We start from the raw sequence: 26,664 nt of genomic DNA, 5'->3' as shown, positions 1-26,664 counted from the left end.
AAAAAAAAAACAAACACCATTGGGTCACAAGTTCTAAGAGGGAAGATGGCTGCAGAAACACTGTAAGGCCCAAAGTGTACAACATGGCCGAGGTCTATGTTGACCAGCACTATTGATATGATCAAGAGCCTGGAACCCAAAATGAAGTAGAAGTGTTTTCTAGTATCACTCCTCATGGTTAGCATGGTGTTTATGTTCTAAAACAAGTAAGGGTATTCATATTTCCTCCAAATTACTGGGCCTCCGCGTAACACAAGGATGTGTTATCATGCACAACTTATCTATAATTCTCAAATGTTCCAGCAGAAAAACCAACCATTTTCACAGAATGTGAAGGAGGCAAGAAAGGAAATTGTATAATTCACTATCCAGACTCAACTCAAGGCTTAAATCACAAATGTTGTAAATGAGGAGGTCTTGTCAATATTATCATATTAACCCCTGTCCGGCTTTATCATCTTAGCAGCCTTACATCAGTACCTAGAAGGTTTGCAAAAAAAGAGACGATCATTCTCCTTAAGGAGTGTCTTCAGCTGAAAATGACATAAAAGGATGTAAGTCAGATATTAGGTAATATATAAACCTTATCTGACTTTAGGCTTTTTAGGAATAGTATGAACTTCTGTGTTACCAAAGTTAAACGTGAAGAAAATAGATATATATAGAATATTAAATAATCATGCATGGTATTACTTCAGGTATAAAGAATGTAAGTATAGAGCCACAGCATACTCTAAATGCATCACTGTAGATCTTCAGTTAAAATCAGTTATTCTCCCTATGTAACTATAAATCTATATTTGGTTATCAAATAAATCAGGCTCTTTCCATTTTTTTTTTCTCTAAAAACCTGTATACACGGCAATCGAATTAACACAAAGTTAACTACCAATCTGAAAAATATAAACTACCTAATTGTCCATGCTGGTAAATAATTACCCATATTAAACGTTTTAAATGTTCAGCATAATCTAGACCAAACACTCTCAATCATGCTAATACTAGGAATAGATGCCAACGATTTATATACATATTCCCTAATCATAGAAAAGCAGTTAAAAGCTGAGAGGAGCAATGAAATATTATTTAAGCAATGAGAATGATCTGGTGGGCAACCAGAAGAAAGCAATGTTCTCTCTGTAACTTACAAGCCTGACTCGCCACAGACCTGCTCCCTTACCATCTCAGGTGGTAACACCCCTTGCAAATGAAAACATGCTAGAGTCATATCTAAAGTAGAAAAAATATGTAAGTGAGAAGGCCTGAATAGAAAACACATCATTTGTCTTTACCTTAAAAACATATTCCAAATATGTTAGCATTTAAAAGACAAAATTCCTAAAGTAATCATTGGGCATCTCTCTGGAGATTTGCATATTTGCATAATGAAAATTGCCTTTAACTTTTATAGACTTCTGCCCAGCTTTTACTGAAGTGAAGTGGACCCTATATGCACATAAAGGCTGCCCTAAATGTTCACCATGGAACAGTCAGTGGTAGATACTGATTTTCAATTCCATTCAGTAGCATACACTCTCCCTTTGGAGTCCAGTACCAGGTCTCAAGAATATGCGAACCCTCAGAGCACTTAAAAGTATCTTTAGCAATGTCTTCACAATTAAAAGAATCAGGAAAGGCATAAATTTCTTTTGCAGGAAGGCAGAAAGTCCAGTGGAACAGAGTAAATCAACGATTTCCTAACAACTTCTGCTATTTTAAGTACTTCTTTGTACCTGAAATTCCCTAAACAATCTGAGATATTAAAATAACTCTGAGATTAACAAGTCACTTTATACTCCTGTTATTGGATGTTAGAGAAGTCATTCACTTGACTAATTTGTGAATTAACTCTTATATAATTTCCCTGATCATATTCCCTCTTTAGGAATTACATGAATGTCCTAAACTTACCTTTGGTGTATTTTCCAGAAGCAGCAACAAAATACGACGACAGAAATGTGATCACATGAATTAGATGCTTAAATTTCAATCTAACAAATTATCTGTAAGGATTTTGAAATAAACCTTATCTATGAAGAGTGCAAGAATACAGCCCTAGATTCTAAACACACCAAAACATCCCTTTGTTTTCAAATTCTTGAGTGTCAAATGATTAACAAAATATTGTATGAAGTTTTGTAAGTTCTTCTAGAAAATCTAAGGTGTCACAAATATTACTTAGCGTTTTATAACAGTTTCAGAACCCATTCACATCTGTCAACAGAAACACATAAAAGCCAGAAGAGTTAGTTACAGGTACGTGCTTCAGGAGCAAATATTGCTTTCATACTATCCACACTATTAAGGTATACAGATTCACTTTTCACTAGCAGAAAAAGTCAAGTTATTTTCCAAAAGTCATAAATTTCAAGCCATTACCGCATCTTCCTCTACCAAACCCTTGTCTGTTAGTTAACTCAAAAGATTTTCTGACAGAGTTAGAGGAAAGGTGATAGGCAGACATAAGGGGAAAACAGAAAATTGTGGTTTAATTAAAAAGCAGAGTCATTCAGAATTAACAAGCAATTAACAAGGAATTGAGGAATTCCTCTGGGAGTAAGGTTTGGGGGGGGGGGGCTACAAAAAGGTCTCAAAGTCTCAGAGCAGGGTAAATGGTACAGTGTACAGAAAGATAATGCAAAAAAGAAAAAGAAAAGAAGAAAACACAATGTACAGAGAAGGGAAAATATGTTTCTGGGATAGAGAAGTTATTATTAATTAAAATCTTAAGGATCAGGCACCGGCAGAGTTTTGTTTTTGCTGGGAAACTGGGTGCCAGGAAAGACTTGCATTTCCAGGTAAACACGCTGAAAATAAAGCAATGCTTAATGAGATAGGGGCTAGAAATAAACAATGGGGGTGGGGAGATCTGGCTTATTACCTTTATACAGGATGCTGGTCAGAGGCTCTCTGCTGCTTCTCTGGTGGGTGGCTTGACCCTTCCTGCTCTCTCGTCTCCTCTAGCCAGCTCAAACCTGGAAAGCAAAAACCAGTGAGTGGTGCAGTGACCCAGGGGCGAGGAGGAAGGGGCTCTGAGAAGGGGTAGCAAAAGGAAGAGTGATAACGGCAGGCAGGAAGAAGCAGTGATTCTTCCTCCCCGCCAGTCCCCTTCCCCTCGGGGGAGGTAACTGACTTTACCTGTCTCCTCAGCTGCTGCTTCTCTTCCTCCTTTCAGCCTTCTCCACACTCACCAACTTCTCCATTGAACAAACATCCCAGGCAGGGCCGGACACGGGTGTTCCTGATCCTTCTTGGTGCCTCACGGCCCCAGCCCGCCGAGCATCCAGACAGCCGAGCAGAATGGGGGCGACGGTCCTGACCGCCGGGCAGCCTCGGGGCAGGGGTGCAGGGAGGAAGTCCCGGCTCGGGTGGGGGGGGGCAGTCCCGGTCTGAGGGCTCGGAGCAGGGGGCTGCCGCGCTCCGGGCCGGAGGCTCCCAGCTACCGGGGCACACGAGAGGTCTCGGGGCAGCGAGGTCCCGGGTCATACAGGGTCCGAAGTGCCAGCCGCAGGGGCTCCAGGCAGGGGGCTTTCGGGATGCACTTTGCACTGGGCCACCCCCGCCCCCTCCCTCCAGCACTTTGGGGTCACTGGGATGGGACCAAGCCTTCAGCAGCCAATCAGCGGCCGCACTGGAGCCTGAGCCCGGAGCCGTAAACCAGGTCCGGGGTGGGTGGGGGTGGGGGGTGGGGGCGACTTGGTTGGTTGGTTGCTTCCTTCTCCCCTCCTTACCCCCTGCTTCCCCCACCCCTTGCCTGCCGTAAAGCCATCTGCGCATTCGCGACAGTTAGAGGAGGCGTGCCGATCGAGGCTGGGACTCGTCTCGGATTGGCTTCACTCATTTCCCCCTCGGCTTCCCCACTGTGGCTTCCGATGCTCCGCCCCTGGCGGAGGGACTCGAAGCCGTTGCTAAGAGACACTGTACGCCGAACGGGGCCTCTGCGCATGCGGAAGGAGAAACTAGCTTATACTTTCCGCGAAGTACGGTGGCCCGGAGGGCGCTTTTGTGGGTTAGGATGGTGGTGGCAAGGCTGAGTCTCCCAAGCCAGATCCCTGGCAGGTAACTGGGAGCGGCCGCGGAGCTCCGCGGGGGAGGAATGTGTGCCGCGGACTGAAAGGCAGGTCAGAGGGTCTAAGGTTGGGGTGGCAGCAGTCCGCAGGAAGCGAGGAGAGGGGCACCCTGTGTCGCCGCCCCTCCTCAGCGCTTTTCAGAGGCGGGTGCCGGGTCTGTGGCTCGTCTTTCGGCCCCCGAGGCCCCTTTACCGACCAGGCTGGGCTTGCCTCGCCCGGAGAGGAGAAGAGGACTCTCTTTGGAACGGTGGTAACGCTGCAAGAGCTTTCCTGCGAGGATAGCGACCCTCACGGATTTCTGACAATGGAGGGGAAAGGAGAATGGAAAATAATGCGAGATGGACGGGTTTATTGAGTGCGTGTATTCATTTAGAAAGTGTTAACTGGCTAGACACGGTTCTAGCCGGTAGGGAGACAACAGTGAACATGAGGGGTGCGATCACCTGTCCTCGTGGAGCTTTCGCTTTAAAATAGGAGACAGATAAACACAAAATTATCACAAAGGGATAGGTTATATAAAGAAAGTGAAGCAAATAATGGGATCGAGTTTGACTAGGATGTGATGACTATCTTAGATAAGTAGTCAGGAAAGATCTCTGAGGAAGTGATATTTGAGCTGAGATCTGAATGAGGAGGGGCCAACCGTGCCAAGATCTGGGGCGATGGGGTGGGGATAATTTTGAAGGCAACAGTACAAAGGCTCTGATGCTGGAATAATCTTTGCTGTTTAACAGCAACCGCAAGAAAGAAGACCCCCGTACTTGAGCAGAGTGAGTAAGAGGGAGAATGATTGGTAGTAAGGTTGGGGGTGTGGGAAAAACTGCGGATCTTTGCAGGACATTGTAAGCCATGTAGGGAAATTATTTTTTGAAAAAATCCCTGACTGCTCAGGGGGAAAGACTGTAGCTGAGAGCGGGGTTACTGCAAATCTGGAAGGCTATTAGAGTAATCTAAACAAGCATTGACATTATTTTAAACTGAGCCATCTGATATACCAAACATTTGGCTACCACCAATGTCTACATAGAAAGGCCTATCATTATATAAAGGAAGTAATTTAATATGCCAATTACTTTTAAGTAATAAGATAAATTAAGATGTTGTGTGGCCGGTGGGGGTCGCTGCAAACACTTTGAATTTGCACGCGCCACCCCCACCCCCCACCCCCCACCCCCCACCCCGTTGTCTTCTACACTATTCTTCATTCTGGAGTACATGTTTTGGTGCTTTCCTCATGAGCTACATACTGGCTTATGTAAGCAAACACCTCAGTCCTGCCCAGGGAAGCCCATAGTCAAAGTGTGGGTAAACCAAACTAGAAAATATTTATAGACCATGCAGTGAGATAAATAGTGTAGTATAGGCTGAGGGAGCACTTGGCACGGCCCTCTAATCCTGAGTTGGATATGTGAAAGCCTTCCCCTGGACCGCAGGTTTCCACACTAAAGGTTGAACGTGGGAGGGAGAAAGTTGAATGTGATTTAGTCAGAAGGTGCCAGGCAAAGCTTGGGAACGCTTAAAGTGCATGGTTTTTGAGGACCTTAGAGAAATCCTGTAGCTTAGTTTGTGGGACAGAAAGTTGAAGGGATTCCAAGAGGCAGATCTTGAAGGACCTCTAAGCCCTGTCCAGGGGTTTGGACTTTTTCCTAAGGAAGGTGGAGGGGTTTTTCAGAGGGAAGTGGGTGTGATGTGGCCTAAGAAACAACCACGTAGCAAAAAATCTGTTAGTTTGTCCGGGGCAGAAGTGTTGTACTGCAATAGTGGCCGTGAAAATGGAGAGAATTGGGGTGAGGAAGGGTTCCAGGAAGATGTCTGAGTTTCTAGCTTGGTTGACTCGGAGATACACCTAAAGTGAGATGTAAGAGAAAACAAGTTTGAGGGACCTTAGAAGTAGAGCTGAATTTATGCTAAAGGTGCCTGTGGGACCTCCAAGTGCAACTCTCTGATAGCGTTTTGAGTCTGGAGCCCAAAACTCTCTGGGCATACTTGGGTGTAGCACCCAGAAGACAGACCCTAACTGGATTCTGGAGTTGTTAGCATAGAGATAATAATTGAAGACATTGAGAATCCATGAAATTGCTCTAAGAGAGAGGCTGTAGAGGACTGAACACTTAAAGATGCCAACTGTTTTTCTATTTTATTGAGAAATAATTGGCATACACGATTGTGTCTGTTTAAGGCATATGGCATGATGGTGTGATTTTTATAAATTGTGAAACGGTTGCCGCAGAAGGTGCAGCTAACACCCATCTTCTCATATAGATACAATAAAAAGAAATGAAAGAAAAAAAGGAAAAAAAAATGTTTTTCTGGTGATGAAAACTCTGAGGACTTACTCTCTTAGCAACTTTCCTGTATGTCGTACAGCAGTGTTAGCAGTAGTCGTCATGGTGTACCTTACATCCCTAGTATTTATTGAACTTATAATTGGAAGTTTGTATCTTTTAGCCACCTTCCTTGAATTCCTCTCCGCTGCATTGTCTGCCTTTGTAACCACAAGTCTTATCTCTTTTTCTATGAATTTGGAGTGGTCTTTTGTTTCGATTCCACATATAAGTGAGATTATATAGTATTTTTCTTAGCATAATGCCTCCAAGGTCCATGTGTGTTGTTGCAAATGGATTTCCTCATTGTTTATGGCAGAATAATTTGCCATTGTATGTATATTACACAACTTTTTCATCCATTAATGGACACTTACATCACGTCCATGTCTTAGCTATTTAAATAATGTTGTTAGGAACATGAGGGTGCAGATATGTTTTCAGGTTGGTTTTTTTTTTTTTTTTTTATGCTTTTGGGTATATTCCCAGAAGTGGAATTTTTGCATCATATGGTAGTTCTGTTATTAATTTTTTAAGGATCCTCCATACTGCCTTCCAGATTCCAGAGTGGTTGCACCAATTTACATTCCCACCAACGGTGCGCAAAGACTCCCTTTTCTCCACCTCTTGCCAGCATTTGTTAACTCTTTTTCATGATGGCAATTCTTAACAGGTGTGAAGTAATATCTCATTATTGTAGTTTTAATTTGCATTTCCCCGAGTGGTGAGGTTGAGCATCTTTTCACGTACCTGTTGGCCTTTTGTATATTTTCCTTGGAAAAATGTCTATTTAGCTCTTTTGCCCATTTTTATTTTTTTAAATTGTTTATTTTTATTATTTTTTATTTTTTAATTTACATCCAAGTTAGTTAACATATAGTGCAATAATGATTTCAGGAGTAGAATCCAGTGATTCATCCCCTACACATAACACCCAGTGCTCATCCCAACAAGTGTCTTCCTTAATGCCCCTTGCCCATTTAGCCATCCCCCCACCCACAGCCCCTCCAGCAACCCTCTGTTCTCTATATTTAAGAGTCTCTTATGTTTTGTCCCCCTCCCTGTTTTTATATTCTTTTTGCTTCCCTTCCCCTATGTTCATCTGTTTTGTATCTTAAATTCCACATATGAGTGTAGTCATAATGATATTTGTCTTTCTCTGACTAACTTTGCTTAGCATAATACCCTCTAGTTCCATCCACATTGCTGCAAATGGCAAGATTTCATTCTTTTTGATTGTCAAATAATACTCCATTGTGTATATACAGCATATCTTCTTTATCCATTCATCTGTTGGTGGGCATTTGGACTCTTTCCATACTTTGGCTATTGTCGATAGTGCTGCTATAAACATTGGGGTGCATGTGTCTCTTCGAAACAGCACACCTATATCCCTTGGATAAATACCTAGTAGTGCAATTTCTGGGTCGTAGGGTAGTTCTATTTTTAATTTTTCGAGGAACCTCCGTACTGTTTTCCAGAGTGGCTACACCAGTTTGCATTACAACCAGCAGCGCAAAAGTGTTCCTCTTTCTCCGCATCCTTGCCAACATCTGTTGTTGCCTGAGTTGTTAATTTTAGCCATTCTGACTGATGTGAGATGGTATCTCATTGTGGTTTTGATTTGTATTTCCCTGATGATGAGTGATGTTGAGCATTTTTTCATGTGTCTGTTAACCATCTGGGTGTCTTCTCTTGAAAAGTGTCTATTCTCATGTCTTTTGCCCATTTCTTCATTGGATTATTTGTTTTTTGGGTTTGAGAAGTTCTTTGTAGATTTTGGATACTAACCCTTTATGTGATATGTCATTTGTAAATGTCTTCTCCCATTCTATTGGTTGCCTTTTAGTTTTGCTGATTGTTTCCTTTGCTGTGCAGAAGGTTTTTATCTTGATGAAGTCCCAATAGTTCATTTTTGCTTTTGTTTTGTTTCCTTTGCCCATTTTTAAATTGGATTATTTGTGGTTTTTTGGTTGAGTTGTACGAGTTCGTTATGTATTTTGGACATCAGATGTACGGTTTGCAAATATTTTTTTCCATCCTGTAGGTTTTCTTTTCACTTTACTGATGATTTATTCAGCTGTGCAGAAGCTTGTTAGTTGGACATAGTTCCACTTGTTTATTTTGTTGCTTGTGCTTTAGCAGTCATCCAAAAAATTACCAACACCCATGTCAAGGAGCTTTATTCCTGTGTTTTCTTATAGGAGTTTCATGCTTTCAGGTCTTATATCTAAGTCTTTAATTCATTTTGAGTTAATTTTTGTGAGTGTAAGATATGGATCCAATTTGATTCTTTTACATGTGAATATCCAATTATCTCAGCACTATTTATTGAAAAGACTGTCTTGTCCATTGAATATTCTTGAATCCATGGTTAGATATTAGTGGGTTGTATATGCGGGGATTTATTTCAGGGCTCTCAATTCTGTTTCATTGGTCTGATTGTTTTCATGCCAGTTTTGATGGCTATAGCTTTATGGTGTAGCTTGAAATCAGGAACTGTAATGTCTCTTGCTTTGTTCTTTCTTAGGATTTTTTCTGGCTTTTGGGGATCTTTAGTGGTTCTGTGTAAATTTTAGGAGTGTTTTTTCTACTTCTATAAAAAAATACCATTGGAATCTTAATAGGGGTGGCATTGAATCTATAGATGACTTTTGGTAGTATTGACATTTTGACAATGTTAATTCTTCTAATACGTGAACATGAGATACTTTTCCATGTATTTTGTCTCTGAATTCTTTTATCAGTGCATTGTGGTTTTCAGAGATCTTTCACCTCCTTAGTTACATTCATTCCTAAATGTTTTTGTTTGTTTATTTATTTTTGGTGCTATTACATGTGGGATCAATTTCTTTATTTCTTTTCAGAAAACTTGTTGTTACTGTAACAAAATGCTACTCATTCTCATATTTAATTTTATATCTTGCAGCTTCACTGAATTCTTTGATTAGATCCAACATTTTTTTGGTTGAGTCTTTAGGATTTCGTTTATGTCAAGTCATGTCATCTGCAAATAGAGATAGTTTTACTTCTTCCTTTCTAATTCTGATACTTTAATTTAATTTTCTTGCCTGATTGCTCTACCTAGGACTTCCAATATTGGAGAATACTGGGGCATGGAGAAAGATGAAGAGTAGAACTAGGAGGGCAAAGCACGCGACATGCTGTTGGAAGATATCCCTTCTGCGTCCATCTTTTATAGGGGAGGGAGGTCCTCTTGAAATCACAGTTCACCAGCTATGTTCCTTTTGTCTTCCAGGCCTTGTCAGTGCCTTAGCCACCCTCCTCAGCCTCCCCTGACTTTGGCATCACCCTTGAACTTTCTGTAGACTCTAACTAGACTCATTTTATTTGTTTGTTCGTTCATTTGTTTGTTTAGACATAATGATTGCTGTCTTAGTTGGGACAGAAACCAGAATCATGGAAGGATAGCCTTTGTTTAGAGGTCTCAACTTCTGCCTTTAGAATCACAGCATCTTCATTAGTGGAGCAATGTAGATTCAGTGACCTGTGGAGCTGTGATCAAATTTGAATTTACTGTTGCATTTGGCCAAAGCCCAGTTTTGAGTTTTTCAGTCAATTGACAAACTATAGTAGCTTTTCATATAAAGAAAAGCATTTTTTCATTGTAACAATGACCATGAAAGTAATTATTTTTCTGTATTCTGAATTTAAATATATAGGTTATTTAAAGAAAATCTCCTAAAGAGATAGTGGCACCTTTTTTGTTGTGTTTTTTTTTTTTTTTTTTTTCTGCATACAAAAAAGGATTAAATTACTAGCAGCTTGTTTTTTGATAATTTTGAAATTGGGTGATGGCAGAATGTTTTCTAATGAATAGACTGTGCACTTAAAATTTCTACCTAGTTTTTACTTAGGAATATTAAAAAAGTTTTTTTAATGTTTATTTTTGAGAGAGAGAGAGCGAGAGAGAGCATGAGCAGGGGACAGGCAGAGAGAGAAGGAGACACAGAATCCATAGCAGGCTCCAGGCTCTGAGCTGTCAGCATAGCCCAACAACATGGGGCTCAGTCCCACAAATGGCAAGATCATGACTTGAGCTGAAGTCAGATGCTTGACCGACTGAGCCACCCAGGCGCCCCTTACTTAGGAATATTTTTTAAGAAAATACTTTTTAGGGGCGCCTGGGTGGCTCAGTCAGCTAGGCATCCGACTTCTGCTCAGGTCATGATCTCACAGTTCCTGAGTTCGAGCCCCACATCAGGCTCTATGCTGACACCTCAGAACCTGGGGTCCGCTTCAGATTCTGTCTCCCTTTCTCTCTAACCCTCCCCTGCTTGCACTCTGTCTCTCTCCCAATAACAAATAATAAACAAAAAAAATTTTTTTTAAATACTTTTTAGCATTTTAAAATGCCATTCTGCTTAGTTTTCACTCTAGGAATTTTCAGAATCAAAGTTCTAATATCTTTACATTTAGATAAAGTTGATATTAATGAAATTCTATGTATATTAATGCTTGGGATCAGAAGGCTGATGTCTGTAGCTGAAATCATATTTTCTTCTTTCTTTTTTTTTTTTTTTTTTTTTTTAGGTAGGCTTCATGCTTAGCTTGGAGCACAACATGGGGCTTGAACTCATGACCCTGAGATCAAGACCTGAGCTTAGATCAAGAGTTGGATGCTTAACTGACTGAGCCACCTAGGTGCCCCTGAAATTATGATATTTTTAATTGAATTGTTAATTTTGAGAAATTGTAGATTCACATGCAAGTGTAAGAAATAATACAGAGAGAGACTGTGTACCCTTTGCCTAGTTTTCCAATGGTAGCATCTTTCACAACTATCATACAGTATCAGAAGCTAGATATTGACATTAGTACAATCACTGATCTTGTTCAGATTTCCTGTTTTACCTCTGTTCATTTATCTGTATGTATATTTAGTCCTATGCAATTTTATCACATACAGCAGGTTAGTGTTGCTGTCACCAGTTCCATGGTCACAAGGATGCCTTGTGTTGGCCTGTATAATCCTACTGCTAAGCGGGAGGGGCCCTCCCTAACCACTGGCAACCACTAATCTCTTCTCCATCTCTCTAATTTTGTCATTTCAAGAGTAGAGCCGTACAATATGCAACCTTCTGAGATTGGCTTTTTTCTCTTGGCTTAATTACATAAGAGCTATCCAAATTATTGTATTTATCAATAGTTCTTTCCTTATTGCTGTGTAGCATTCCAGTATGGTATGGATGTACCACAGGACAACCATTCATCTATTGAAGAACATCTGGGTTATCTCCAGTTTTTGGCTATTATAAATGAACCTGCTGTGAACTTTCATGTACAGGTTTTTGTGTGAATGTAAGTCTTCATTTTGTTGGAATAAATGACCAGGTGTGTAATTATTAGGTCATATAGTAGTTGCATGTTTAGTTTCTTATTTTGTTTTAAAGATCTTTTAAAGATTTTTGTTTTAAGATCTTTGTTTTAAGATCTTTTTAGAGCAGGTTTAGGTTCACAGCAAAACTGATCAGAAAGTACAGAGATTTCCTGTATATATACCTCCTGCCCCTCACACATGCATAGCCCTTCCCTGCATTATCAACACCCCCCCGTCAGAGTGGTACATTTGTTACAATTGATGAACCTACTTCCCAAGTCCATAGTTCACACTAGGGTTCACTCTTGGTAGCGTACATCCTCTGTGTTTGGGCAAAGATATAATGATACGTATCTACCATGATAGGATCATACAGAGTATTTTCACTGCCCTAATAGGGATGCTCCCCTATTCATCCCTTCCCTCTACCCCAACCCCTGGCAACCACTGATTTTTTTACTGTCTCCATAGCTTTACTTTTTCCAGAATGTCTTATAGTTGGAATCGTACAATATATAGCCTTTCACATTGATTTTTTTTACTTAATACTATGCATTGAAAGTTCCTTTGTGTCTTTTCATGGCTCAATAGCTCTTCCTTTTTAGGACTGAATAAGATTCCATTGTCTGAATGTACCGCAGTTTCTTTATTCATTCACCCACTGAAGGATATGTTAATTGCTTCCAAGTTTTGGAAATTTTGAACAAAGCTGCTGTGGACACTTGTGTGCAGGTGTTTGTGTTGACATAAGTTTTCAGCTCCTTCAAGTAAATACCAAGGAGCACAACTGGTGGAACATATGGTTAAGAGTATGTTAGCTTTTTAAAGAGACTCTACTAGACTGTTTTCCAGAGTGACTGTACCATTTCATAATCTCACCAGCACCATAAGAGTGGTCTGGTTCTCCATATCCTCTCCAGAATTTGGTGTCACTAATTTTTATTTCAGTTATAATGATACTGGTATTTAATGTGATTTTAATTTATATTTCCCCAGTGTCTGATGTGGTTGAACATCTTTTTAAGCACTTATTTGCCATCTGTAGATCCTCTTCAGGGAAAGGTTTGTTCATGTCTCTTGCCCATTTTCTAATTGTTATTATCTTTTAAAATACTGAGTTTTGACAATTCTTTATAGATTTTTAGATACTAGTGCCATGTTGGATATGTGAGTAGCCAATATTTTCTCTCCGTCAATAGCTTGTCTTTTCATACTCTTAATAGGGTCTTTCACAGGGCAAAAGTTTTTAATTTTGTTGAGGTCTGGTTTATCAATTTTTGTTTTTATAGACTGTACTTTTGGAGCCAAGTTTAAGAACTTTATGCCTAACCTTGAATCCCAAATATTTTTCTCCTATTTTTTTTCTTTTTTCCTAAAGTCTTATTTTAAGTCTTAAGCCCATGATCCATTTTGAGTTAGTTTTTGTGAAGAGTTGAAACTATTTTAAGTGAAGTAAAATCAAGGTCTTAATCACTCATATTGATACCGCCTTTAACTGTTGATGGGCTGATGTTGATGTATGATGTATAGATACTTTGACTTTTCATCTTGGGTTTGATGTATCTTCTGAAAGTAATTTAATATAAAAATTCAATCAAATGGATGTCCTGATTAGTGTTTTAACCTTTGGTTGCTGAGTGTCTTTTGAAAAAAGTAGTCTTGGTTTGCGTTGGGAAGTTGTTTGGTAATTGGCCTTGAGTTTAGATTTTGTGCAGCATGTGAAAATCATTCTAAGAATAGGTATTCTGCTTTACAGTATTACGGGAGAAAATCTAGAAAGTGTTGAAGATTAGTCTGTGTGAATTTTCACTCACAAAGTTTTCGATTTGGAAGCTTATTAGAGCTCCTCTGTTCATCCATTGTCCTGAGGCTTGGAGCATCAGACAAAACTTGAGGAGGACCCCAGGCTTTCAAATCAGACTTTGTCAGTTCAAATCCTGACTCTGCCACTTAACTCTTTAACTTTATCTCTCCTTGCCTTAATTTACTTATTTGTAAAATGGGTATGATAATTATCCACCTCATAAATCTGTTGTGAAACTATCACTCACTTAGATCAGTGTCTGGTACATAGTAGGCACTCAGTAAACTTTAACAATTATTATTCCCAAAGCATCGACTTTATGTGAAGATGAGTGGGAATATATTGTTTTTATATTAAGACAAACACAGTTTATTAGGAATAGAATACACAATTCAAATCATTTATAGCACTTCAACAGTAAAAGAGAGACTGGAGGCAAATTTTATGCTTATAATAGGTGTTCCCTTAGGCAGTCTGGTGGTGGAGTTCATTCTCCTCTGCCAAGAGGCCTTTTCTGAAAAAAACTCTTTGAAAGACACTATCCGTTTACTGCCCCAAACAGACCTTTCCTAATGATTGTTTCCTTCTCAAGCTAGACATATTTCTCATGTATATCTAGCATGGCTTGCTCAAAAGCTTGTCTGAGGGGTACGCCTTCCTCCAGCCCAGGCTGGTAATGAGCTTGAGATGTACCAACCTTGGAATGACATTTCAGGGGGAAAAAGTGTGGTTGGTCAAATCCCCTAGTTCGTTTTTGCAGGATTTGTCCTTTCATGTAATACTATAATTCCTTTCACAAAAAAAGCTATCATTCTCCATAGGCTGCTCACAGACGTTTGTTTCAGTGTAGGTTTCTTTGGCCAGCATCAGTACTTGAAAAGACATTGTCATGAGGAAAGATTGATGCTTAGTCACAGAAGAACCAGCCTAGCATCTGTCCTCTTCATTCATTTGGTGCGTGTGAAGGGAAGGAAAAATTCTTCCTCCATCCTTCAAGCTTCAAGGCCTTCCAGCAGGACTAAGAATTAAATTTACATGAGATGGATTAACAGAAAAAAAGTTTTATGATGTGTGCACAGAGACCCAATAATGACTGGGACGCCTAAAGAAATGACCAAGATAAGCGGTTTTTATAGTTTTTAGACAAAGAGACAATAAATCTGTGAGGAAGTAACAGGACAGAGAAAACTTAACTTCAGGAGCTTTTATTAGTAAGGAATTCTAAAGAGAATTTGGGCTGGGGGAATAAATTAGTAAAAGGTCACAAGGGTTGTTATACAGCTTTCTTGGCTCTAAATTCCCTATCTCTAGAGGTAAGGGCATCTCTACCTCCTGATACAGGGAGGACACCTCTCATGGGAGATTTATTTCCTGCTTTGGCAGGGACAGCGGAGGAGGATCTGAGAGTTCTTGACAGGGCATCTCTTAAGTAACTTTTATTTGAAATAATCAATGTGCCAAAGTGGCACCTTTCGGGGCAGCCTGTCCTTGGCCCTGCTACACCTGCCTGGCATGTGTGGGCCCCCATTGATGCTTTTGTTTTTTCCTCTGTCTATAAAGAGTCATTTTGAAAATGTCTCTCCTTGATTGAAAGTTTATAACTTTTAGATCTGATTTCTCGCGACCACGCTTACCAGAAAACCTGGGTCCCACTATGACAGAAAATAGCCCATATCCCCCCCGAAATGCTCACTTGCTCATTGGTTTGTTTATTTATTCATTTACTGGTATCCACTTCAGTTTTGAGTGCTGAAATGGCCCTTTTCCTAGGTCAAAAATGGTTGATTAGCAGCAATCTTATTCTCATTCATGGTAACAATTCAAGAACTTATAAAAATATAGAAATATTATTGGAAGTGTTTTTTACTGTTGTAGCATTGAAATAAAAATAATTTCTTTTGTGGCTAAAAATTATAATACACGCACACATGTGCTATTAATTAAAACCTAAAATAGTCTATTGTCATAGGATATTTGACATACAAAAGTGTCAGTAGTTTATGTCAACTTAAGTAAAAGATGTTATTGGTTTTATTGGGAAGAAATGTTCCTATCATAACTAAAATATAAAGTAAAATAAGTACAATGGAAATGGACTTTGAAGTAGAATATGAAAACTAGTTTCTGATTTGCGGCAGATGGAACTCACCAGACAATTAAGAAGATAAGTTTATTCAGGCTATTGCAAAAGGGAGAATGTTCATTAATAGAATACCTCTCGAAGAAGAAGGAGAGAATGTGAGTTTTTATGAAACAAGGGAGTCAATGAGGAAGCATGGAGGGGAGTCCTATCTGGGAATGTGGTGAGCACTTTCTTGTAACATTAACCATTTTTGCTTTCTGGGAGCACAGTGTTCAGGGTAACAGATAACACTGAACTTTGTCAGATAGAACAAAGTTACCGATAATTACTTACATTTCCAAATGATGTGGGATGTATGCCACAGTTTGAAAAGAGGATTCAGAGAAACTTAACCAAAGTTTCACTCATAACTTTACATTAAAATTTACAGGTTTCTTAATACTTACAGGACAATGGGGCGCCTGGGTGGCGCAGTCGGTTAAGCGTCCGACTTCAGCCAGGTCACGATCTCGCGGTCCCTGAGTTCGAGCCCCGCGTTGGTCTCTGGGCTGATGGCTCAGAGCCTGGAGCCTGTTTCCGATTCTGTGTCTCCCTCTCTCTCTGCTCCTCCCCCATTCATGCTCTGTCTCTCTCTGTCCCAAAAATAAATAAACGTTGAAAAAAAAAAATTAAAAAAAAAAAAATACTTACAGGACAAAAACAAGGCAGTTCATCTTGGCGGAGGAGAGGGTAGGAATCAGGAGTTGAAATGCCCTAGAAGCTAAGCCAGGGAAAGAAACCTGTAGTGGGGGAGGTTTAAAGACCAGGCAGGGGCAAGTCAGTGGGCCATACTGTAGAAGTGAGACCAACCCAAAGTAAGTGACAGGACTCCTACTAGGTTTCCTCCAGGGATGACTGAGGTTAAAGATGGGCAGGGCATTTATAAATGGGCCAGAGTAGATGAGGCAAGGCCGTGGAGTTTATTAAAGGGTAGATTGTCAGACAACAAAATCATCACCAGTACACAATGAACTTTATCGGCAATTGTATTTAACTCATTAACTAATGAAAGAACTAGGCAAATGTCACAACTGGCCTAAAGAGGAAAAGTTAAAGAGCCACATGAGTTTATATGGAATAAGAAATGTGGAAATAAATTTACAAATAGAAAACATAATTGGCTTTTCCCACCGACGGGAGGGTTGCCCCTCCCCAGACAATTATTTACATGATTTGGGGGTTCCCCCTTCCCCCCCCCCGTTTTAGTGGGGTTTTTTTTTATATTCTTCCCTCCCCCTTATTCTCAAGTTAGTTAAATACAGTGTAGTCTTGTGTTTGCATGTTGTAAGACAACAATTATTTGCATTGCTATCAGTAATCTACAACTTACAAAGGTGTGAAATAGCTCAAAGGCTATGAAAGGACTGAGTCCCAGAGGATCAGATAATTTCCTGAGGCTCAGCATTCCATTGGATTTTCAGTAATCTCTAGTTTCTGCCAAGATCCTAAATTTTTCCTCATCATCTTGCTCTTTAGTAACTACATTAATACTCCTATTACTCGTAATATTTTCTGTTCTATTCATCTATCAGTGATTGTCCATATTCCCTGCTTTATAAGCCATGCCTGACCCCTTCTCCCCACTCTTGCTGGTCTCCATTGTGTCAGAGTCAGGGACACCCGAATGTCTAAAGTTGTATCCAGCTACAAGTACAGTGTGCTCCCGTTTGGATTACTTTTGCTTATTAACATCTTGTTTTTTCCTTGGGATGACATTTTAAAATTTTTTATTAAATGTTGAAAGCGGTGACTAAGGATCTTTATATTATCACTAAATTGAAGTTGGGAATTAATCATCATAACCACAATAGTTTGACCACATAACTATCTAACTAGGTTTTCATCTGTACATTTAAGGTAAAGTGTTTTTTTCTTAGTTTATTTATTTATTTTTGAGAGAGAGAGAGAGAGAAAGAGAGAGAATATCCCAAGCAGGCTCCACACTGTCAGCACAGAGCCCGATCTGGGGCCCGATCCCATGAAACATGGGATCATGATCTGAGTGAGCCAAGATCAAGAGTTGGACACATAACCAACTGAGCCACCCAGGTGCCCCTGAGATGAAGGTTAATGAATTGGAATTGAGCCCCATGGGTCTCAGCCTGAGTGGGTTTGCCCCCAAGGGAGGTGCTATAAGGCATCTAGTGGGTAGAGGCCAAGAATGCTGCTATGCCGCCTACAAGGCACAGGCCAGCTTCCCCATAACAAAATTATCCAGTCCCAAGTGTCAGTGCCAAGGCTGAGAAGCCCTTGTGGCCCACTGAAAAATGTTAGAGGGAAGGTGAAGTTTCTGCTCCGATAAAATTAAAAATAATTTTATGGCCTTAAATCTTACAGAAAGCATGCATTTCGTTTTTATGGTCTTAAAATAATGTTCTTATTACCAGTTTTCCATTTTAGAAATTAAGCAGTCGTCCTTACCTTTAACTTGAGAGACTAATGATTAAGTGGAAACAGATGCCTTTCCCTTGTACTACGAGGTATATAACACTTGTAATTTAAAAATTATTTTTCCTATTTTAGGTTTCACCGAAGAACCCTCTTAGAGATTCATCGCATTTCTAAGATTAATATTTACAGTTTGGAGTCGTCAGCTTTCTCATGAGATGTATTTTGGCAGCCAAAATGAAAGCTTTTTTTGAAGTGTTAGAACAATTCTACAAGAAGGTACTTCTGGGAGCCACACTTGAAAATGAGAGCCAGGAATACATCTTTTATCTCAACCCAGCAGTTTTAGCTCAGGATTGCTCTACAGCCGCTTCTCCAGAATGCTCGAACCACCGTGGTGTCCAAGGCAGGCACCAGCCACCCAGCACCACGTTGGGTACCATTTCCGTAGTGCCTGTGTGTTTGAAGAGACACTCTCCGATGTGCAGCGCCCGAGAAATCATGCTCCTTCAGTTAACAGTAATCAAAGTGATGATAACTAGAATATTGTCTGTTGAAACTGACTTCCACGCAAAGGAAAAATACAGAGATATAATTACAATTCTTTTAAAATCCTCTGACATCGATTCAACCTTAGTAAGCCAGTTGTTTTTTGTGGATTTTTTTTTTCTTTAGATGCAGATTTTTAGGACAAAAGTTTTGACAACATTTGGCAATAGTGGATAAACTTATTTGTTTTCCCATAGACCTGTATGTTCCAAAACTCGGATAAATTGTTATGTCACATGGCTGCCAAGTGCCTTGCACTACTTCTGTATTTCCAAATGAGAGAAGAGGTAAGATAAGTAATCAAATTATGTTACTTCTTTTATAGTTTCTTTAAAATTGTTCTTTGGCCCTCGATTTTCCCCTTCAGATGTTTGTACCAATAAAATGTTTGCTCACCTAAGAACACATAAATCCGCAAAAGTGTAAGAATGGAGTAATATAATAGTGACTTGTATCAAAGATTAGAGTCTTAAATATGTTGTAAATCATTATAAATCAGATTCTTCACCTCAAGGATGGGTTTCAAGTCAGTCCATAACTTTCTTCAGCTTCTCAGAGGAGCAGGTAGGCCTGCTTCCTTATCTCCAAAGAAAGATTTAGGAACCCCTGCTGAAGACCAAGACCATTTTTACAGGTTTAACATAAATAAATTCTAAGAATGGTCCTCAGCATAATATTAAAAAAAAAAAAAAAAATACAAACAGCATCAGATTTTTCTCTTGTCTCAGAATTCATTAATAAATGTAAGCACCTACTGATTTATTTTAGCTATAATTCCTTGTTGTTTTCTCAACATTTTTGTCCTAAATACAAAAAGGTGGTATTTGTAGTAGAAAATCTGGAAAATGGGAGAAAGTGTAAAGAACAAAATAAAAACCACACGTTAACCACACATTATCCTACCACCTAGAAGTAATCACTGCTAATATTTTCATGTTCACTGTTGAGATTTTATTTCTATGGCATATTGAATTTTTTAAAGAATATTAGGATATTTGTGTCTTTGTTTTCCAAATACTCTGCTTTTTTTCTCCCCCAAGGGAATAAGAAATGTTATATGGAGTTGTATGTAATAGGTAATTTGTAATTATAAAGAAAATTTTATGTTATAACTTTACTTTTTGTTTTTTGTCGTAGATAGCATTAAGTAATTCCTGGATTGCTTTTTGCCAGACAAATCTTTCTGAATACCCTGAAAGTGAGAAAGCAGTGTACTGCCTCTGGACCCTTACTTTTATAATAAAGGAAATCTTTAAAGACTCATGTTCACAAAAAACAGGTACAAATTATGGTCCCCCATAAATGCCATTCTTTTGCTCCCAAGGGGCGTGATGTTTATAATGAAGATTGAAATTTATTTTACAGCATCTGATCTGTCCTCATGTATGAAAAACTAAAGACTCTCCCTCCAAATTTTTTGACTGAAGATACCTTTTTAAAATAAAACATAAGACAAAAATTAAACCTCTTTATTATTATATATCCCTTTCATAGTCTGATGCTATTGATATTTGTAAAAAGGATAATTAACCATGATTATTCACTTTTATTCTTTTGTTTGTTCATTTGTTTCAAGTTTTTATTTAAATCCTAGTTAATTAAGAAATAGTGTAATATTGGCTTCAGGAGTAGAATTCAGGATTCATCACTTACATACAACACCCAGTGCTCATCCCAGCAAGTGCCCAGCTGAATCCCCAGTACCCATTTAGCCCATCCCCCTGGCCACCTCTCTCCCAGTAACCCTCAGTTTGTTCTCTGTAGTTAAGAGTCTGTTTTTTGGTTTGCCTTTTCTTTTCTTTTTTCCCCTGTGTTCATCTGTTCTGCTTCTTAAATTCCACATACAAGTACAATCCTGTGTATTTGTCTTTCTCTAACCGACTTATTTCGCTTAGCATAATTCACTCTAGCTCCATCCACGTCATTGCAAATGGCAAGATTTCTTTTTGATGGCTGGGTAGTATTCCATTGTGTATAAAAACCTCCTCTTATTAGCCGTTATCCTATGTATCTTCACTTGTTCACATGAGTGAAATAATCCAAATCCATTTTTCATCGTGTAAAGTGATAGTATTTATAAAAATTGAATTGTAAATTGTGTTTTAAGAAGCCTTTGTTTTTCTTGTTGATATTACTGTTTTTATCATTGCAGAAATTTTAAAGCAGTTCCTGACTCTTTTTGACACTGCTTTTGAAGTTTTTTACAATTCCTTATTTTCTCAGCATTTTGAAAGCTGCCAAGATACCTCTAAAATAATAAACAGTTTGATATGTTCCCTGGAATTGCTTGAACTTCTTATAGCTTCCAGAGTTCATCTGAAGCTACATTTCATTTGCCAGAGGATTTTATTTTTGAAACCCTCTTGTGTGCTAGGTGTTATTACCTGGCCCGTTCAGGCTTTTGTCAAAAGGAGGTTCATCATATTCATCAAAAAGTGCCTTCTCTGGAAAGTGGGTGAAGATCTGTGTCGGGGAACTGGCCCTGCCCTGATGCCACCAGATCAGCATTTAGGTGTAGACATATTGGCTTTAGCTGATGCTGTTTTGCAAGCTGTGGATTTGGGCTTATTGAGGACATTGTCTGTCCACGGAAAACCTCCCTTCTTCGGTGGAGATGAAGTTCAACCTGCACATGAGCGTGTCCCTGGTCCAGATCATGTAATCCTCAGAGCAGCAAGCCTACTTATCATTAAATCCTTAGAAATCAAGTTTCAAAACTGTGCTTCAGCAAATGATATGAAAGGTAATTCTCTGAATTCCTTTTGTGTGCAAAGTGACGAGTAATTGTTTAGTGATATAAAATAATTCATAATTATCAAATCTTAGGACTATAACTTCACTAATCTACATGTTATCATAGTTATAATTTATTAAGTTTTCTTTTAAAAAAAGAATTAGAATTCCCTTAAGAAACATGTCAACTTTGGGGCACCTGGGTGGCTCAGTCGGTTAAGCATCTAATCTCCACTCAGGTCATGATCTCACAATTCATGAGTTCGAGCCCCCCATTGACAGTGCAGAGCCTGTTTGGGATTGTGTCTCTCTTCCTCTCTCTCTCTCTGCCTCTCTCTGTCTTTTATATAAGCTTTAAAAAAAAAGAAGAAACAAGTCAACTTTTTGTGGGCTAAACTGAATTCATATAGTATAATTAATGACAAAAGTTAAAAAGGTGTTATTGAGTCGCCTCAAGGCAGGTGATATAAGTCTGTTCAGTTAAGATATTTGTACTATTTCATTCATATTCTGCTTCATAAAATTGGGGTAACTACTAATGTAGATAATGGATAACTAGGAAATGAATTGAAACTAACACGTGAGAAGTTACACTGATTAAGAAATTGTTGCATATAGGGGCACCTGGGTGACTCACTCGGTTAAGCGTCTGACTTCGGCTCAGGTCATGATCTCATGGTTTGTGAGTTCGAGACCCATGTCAGGCTCTGTGCTGACAGCTCAGAGCCTGGAGCCTGCTTCGGATTGTGTGCCTCCCTCTCTCTCTGCCCCTCCCCCACTCATGCGCACGCTCTCTCTCTCTCTCTCATAAATAAACTTAAAAAAAATAAAAAGAAATTGTTACATATAATATTCAGGATCTTAACTCCAAAGACTTCTGTTTAAAGTAGAATATTTAATTTAGGTGTTGGGGAAGACATGTCCTCCATTTCATGTGATAAAAAGGAATAGTAGATGTCTCCAAACAAGCAACATATAGTTTTACTGAAAGGTTTGAATTGTAAGCCGTGACTTCCCTGCGTTGCTTTGAATGGATACCACTTACGGTGTAATCACTACATCCTAGATACCATCCTCACCCTGTGCAGTTATAATTTACAACACTAGGTGGCATATGTTCTACAAGTCAGAGTTTCAAATTGCGGTTACAAGTCCCCAAAACTTTTTTGGTTTTTGTGCTTGATAGTAGTCTTTCTTTTAATACTTTAAATATTTAAACAAAATTTTTTCCTGTTATTTTGAAGGCAAAATGATTTTTTCTTGGTTGCATTGTCGCTTCTAGTAACAGACAGCTGCAGCTTCCAGCGAAGTGATTTCTTTTTTCTGCTACTCCTTCATTTGTATGTTTCTAGCAAGAATTCATGTAACTCTTGCTTCTCAGAGAGCATCCATTATTTGGCACTTGCAGCAAGTAGATGATCTGGTTGTACATTTTAATTGTATCTTCTTGAATGAGTCACTTCTTTTTCTCTGATGTTCAATTTCCTAATTTGCAAAAGAGAGCTCATCCCTCACAGGATTTTTGAAAAGTGTGAATTATGATGATAATGCATGTTGGAATACTTGATGCTATAGTTTTCTATATAGCAAGATATAAATGCATTCCTGAGCTGTTGCCTGCTCTTTGAAATTTGCATTTTTTGAAGTTGGTTTACAGAATTTCATGGCTGAGTTACTGACCTTCTTAAAGCCTCACCTTCAGCCCTCCCTTCAGCCACACAACGCATGTGAGTGGATCTCCAGGGTCTTCATAGAACAAGACGATGACATGGTGGAAGCTGCCAGAGCATCATTGGGCATCTACCTAACGTTGATCAGGCCAGTAGATTTTAAAGTAATTGTAGTAACTACATGCCAGGAAAGCAGAAAACATTTTTAATAATGTGCTGGACATACTGTTTACTTTCCATCATTAAGGGGGGGGAAAAAATCCGTAACAATCTTGTGGTTTCCTTATAAGTTCCAGTTCCTTTCTTTAACCCTGCCCTACATGAAAATGAGATTACATTTGAGTTCTCATTATGAAAACTTGGCTGGGTAGGCAGATCTAAGGCAGTAGAACCAGACCAGGGCGCTGGAAAACTCGGGTTCTGGTTACGCTTCATCAGTTTCACCTGTGCGATCAGGAGTACGTTAGTACCATTGTCCCAACCTTAATTTAATCGATGTTCAAAAATGCTTTTCACCCCCAAGACTAACTTTCCCATAATGAGCTTCTAGGACTTTCACCTTTTTAAAGGTGAGTAAAACGTGTAAGTAACCAAAGCAGCAGCTCAAAATTTTCATTTTAGTATACAGTTGCACTGAGGCTGATACCAACCTGATGCAAATATGTGAAATTGGTCGTGAAGTTTTGTTAGTGATGACATGGTTTCCGCTGATCCTGTTTCTGCTTTAGTAAAGCAGCTGCACATGGGGTCATATCATCCCGTGGCAAATAGCTGTAATCGGCTACGGAGTTAATAACTGATGACCTTTTACACTATTTCTGCTCTGCTTTATTAAAGTCCTAAAGTATTTGCCTTATTTCCATTTCTTTCTTGGCTTCAGAGAAAGGGATTTCTTACTAATGACCAACGGCACAGTGTCACGCTGCCAGTTTCTGACTTGTATTATGGCCCTGCTGGCAGTGGCTGCCTTCAGACTGTAAGTGTTTGGGGCCAATTTTCAAAAGGTTCTAATCAAGAACACAAAATTCCTGCATGTGATTTGAGTTAGGCTCCAAAACGGTGAGACACAAATTCAATCTGAAAACACACATGCCTATTAAAATAGATCTTAGTTGTGCTCAAAGCTGACTTCTTACTCCTCAGGAAGGAGGAAACCTCTGAATTAAATTTCTAACTTTCTTAATTTCACTATGTCCAGAGAGGCATGTGCTCATGCCCTACGTATTTTTCCTAATGTAGTTGTATCTGTTAAGATTGTTTGGTTTAGGGGCGCCTGGGTGGCGCAGTCGGTTAAGCGTCCGACTTCAGCCAGGTCACGATCTCGTGGTCCGTGAGTTCGAGCCCCGCGTCGGGCTCTGGGCTGATGGCTCAGAGCCTGGAGCCTGTTTCCGATTCTGTGTCTCCCTCTCTCTCTGCCCCTCCCCCGTTCATGCTCTGTCTCTCTCTGTCCCAAAAATAAATAAACGTTGAAAAAAAAAAAAAAAAAGATTGTTTGGTTTAAAAGGACCAACACAAACTGGTCTAAGCAAAAAAAAAAAGGAATTTATTAGCTCAAAATTAGAAATTCCAAGGGGTCATGTTGGGATCAGACATCACCGTATACACAGGGATACAGTCACGTCATTGATCATCGCTCTTCTTCTCTGCACTCATTCTCAGGCAGGGCTGCTGGCAGTGCCCAGCTGACACCAGCCTTACAGTTCCAATCTTTAATAGCTCTAGCAAAAGTCCCAGCGGGGGGATCTGATTAGCCTGCTTGGGTCACAGATTCATCTAAGGAAGCAGTCATTGTAGCCAGGAGCATGAAGCACTCTGACTGGCGGTCTGGGTCACGTACCCATCCTTATTGAGGAGACCCTGGAAGGAAAGGAAGGAGGTCAGTCTCCAGCCCCCACCTTACTCCATGCAATTAGTTACCTGTAGGCGTGAGGAACTCTGATGTCAAGACAGGAAGACAGAGGACTTTTTTTGGCAGACAATAACTAGTACTGCCAAGGTCCCTGTATTTTACTTATTTTATTGACTTGGGTTATTATATAGAGTTTGTAGAGGAAGAGATTGTTTTGATGTTTTTTTCTTTGAAGATAATGCATAGATTAGAAAATAATCCGATAGGTGAATTTGTGGTATGTGAATTATATCTGTTAAAACTGTTATTTTTGTAAAAAGTCACTAATCTGAGGTCTCTGTTGCCTTTATTTTCAGAGAATGTAAAGCTGCTGAAAGCTTGACCCAAGAAAAAGAAATGTGCAACCATCACACACATGAATATGGCTATAATCCACACTGCGTCTTCTTATTCTTACTAAAAAATATAGGATTTGATGCTTCAGTTCTTCTTGACTTTTTGATTTCATCGGAAACCTGTTTCCTTGAGTATTTTGTTAAATATTTAAAGTTACTACAAAAAGACTGGACTGACTTTTTCACGATCTGCAAGTATTTTGATGTAACCAAATCTAAAGACAACATAAATATCTGTGCTTGTAGCCCCTCACTTGTCCAAGACACGAGCAGCAACCAAACAGAACTGAGACCTTTGGCTGCTCTTGGTAATCACAGAAATGCCCATGCTTCCGGCTCCTGGGTTTCTGATGCCTCTTCCAAACCTCTGAACCAGCTTGTGATGCCCAAGGAGACCCCCGCCACGCTCCTGGCTGATAGCCCGTCTCCCCCACGAGCTTCTCAAAGTCTGGTAGATTATGACAGCTCTGATGATTCTGAGGTAGAAGGCACAGACCAGCATTCAGCAAACAGTAAACAAGTATCTTTACACCAAGAAGCAGTGAAGAAATTTCAGGACACAGTTGGAACAAGTGGGGAGGAAAAAGAAGTGAGCCTCGAGCCTCAGTCAAGGCCTCTGGTTCCCAAACAATCTAATATTCTCTTCTCCGTTGATTGGGATACAGTCCCGAATAACGTCTCTGAAGTGGGACTGTCTTCCAAAACACTGAAGTGCTTTGAGGAGCTACAAAGTGCTGTTTACCGCTTGCAGAAGAAAAATCTTTTCCCGTATAATCCCACAGCACTTTTAAAGTTGTTAAAACGTATCGGGGCAATATATAATGAGAGTATGAACGCCTTGTAAAACGGTAGCACTTTATTTCCAGGAGCTGTTTTTCCCTAATGTAAATTGTGCCTTAATGAGATAATAGTAAAAAAACAACAAACAAAAACCCAAAACACCCTCACAAGCATTCTCTAAATCAAGTCTATCTTTTTGTCCTTTCGAAGTAACCTAGTGACTGACAAATATACATCAAATACCAAGTCACCTGATAAATCACTTGAAATTTACAGGGTTCAAATTTGGGTTGGTCATTTTGTTAGGTTGCTAGGGCTGCTGTAACAAATTACCACAAAACTTGGTGGTCCAAACAACAGAAATCTATTCTCTCATAGTTCTGGAGACTAGAAGTCCATAATCAAGGAGTCAACAGGGCCATGCTTTCTCTCAAGGCTCTAGGGAAGAACCTTCCCCGCCCCTTCCTATCTTATGGCGATTGCTGGCACTCCGTGGTATTCTTCAGCCTGGAGCTGTGTCCCTCCAGTCTCTTCCTCTGTTGTCACATGAGGTTTTCCCTGTATGTGTCTATCCGGTTTCCCTCTTACAAGGACACCAATCATTGGATTAGGGTCTGCTGTCGTGTAGTATGGGCTCAT

At 39.6% G+C, this 26,664-nt stretch overlaps 2 protein-coding genes across 14 annotated transcripts in view; one reads left to right on the top strand and one right to left on the bottom strand.

The window, feature by feature from the left end:
• ASB7 (ankyrin repeat and SOCS box containing 7) overlaps positions 1–3,818 on the bottom strand; it is a 50,727-nt gene extending 46,909 nt beyond the window's left edge. Inside the window, exons 1-2 of one of the 2 annotated variants that reach the window (XM_045448803.1) lie at positions 3,139–3,818; positions 2,882–2,975 (exon numbers count right to left, since the gene is read on the bottom strand). The gene's annotated coding sequence lies outside the window, so the exon portion shown is untranslated. The remainder of the gene's footprint in view (positions 1–2,881; positions 2,976–3,138) is intronic. The other variant, XM_045448804.1, reaches the window with a different exon arrangement.
• Positions 3,819–3,951: 133 nt separating this feature from the next.
• On the top strand, positions 3,952–26,177 carry LINS1 (lines homolog 1). Of its 12 annotated transcripts, XM_045448797.1 has the most exons (10): positions 3,998–4,059; positions 4,805–4,840; positions 14,390–14,493; positions 15,678–15,842; positions 18,185–18,685; positions 18,796–18,885; positions 19,736–19,877; positions 20,751–21,341; positions 22,978–23,149; positions 25,207–26,177. In XM_045448797.1, the coding sequence occupies exons 5-10, from the start codon at positions 18,263–18,265 to the stop codon at positions 26,087–26,089; spliced, it is 2,301 nt and encodes a 766-aa protein (XP_045304753.1). In that variant the 5' UTR covers positions 3,998–4,059; positions 4,805–4,840; positions 14,390–14,493; positions 15,678–15,842; positions 18,185–18,262; the 3' UTR covers positions 26,090–26,177. The 12 variants fall into 12 exon arrangements, with proteins under 12 accessions (XP_045304749.1, XP_045304754.1, XP_045304755.1 ...); XM_045448791.1 differs by having other exon boundaries at positions 3,978–4,840; XM_045448794.1 differs by having other exon boundaries at positions 3,978–4,840; positions 14,385–14,493.
• The last annotated feature ends 487 nt before the right edge of the window (positions 26,178–26,664 follow it).

Source organism: Leopardus geoffroyi, chromosome B3 (assembly GCF_018350155.1).
Source record: "Leopardus geoffroyi isolate Oge1 chromosome B3, O.geoffroyi_Oge1_pat1.0, whole genome shotgun sequence".
Classification (NCBI taxonomy): domain Eukaryota; kingdom Metazoa; phylum Chordata; class Mammalia; order Carnivora; family Felidae; genus Leopardus; species Leopardus geoffroyi.
The sequence above is the reverse complement of the archived record's forward strand: the minus strand, read 5'-3'. Positions and strand labels throughout refer to the sequence as shown.

Bases quoted from the DNA above. Each gene is read 5' to 3' on its own strand.
- LINS1 (XM_045448793.1), top strand. From the start codon at position 18,263: ATGAGATGTATTTTGGCAGCCAAAATGAAAGCTTTTTTTGAAGTGTTA. The intron at 18,686-18,795 runs GTAAGCCAGTTG...GTTTTCCCATAG, and splicing joins CTGACATCGATTCAACCTTA to ACCTGTATGTTCCAAAACTC. The intron at 19,878-20,750 runs GTACAAATTATG...TTATCATTGCAG, and splicing joins CTCATGTTCACAAAAAACAG to AAATTTTAAAGCAGTTCCTG.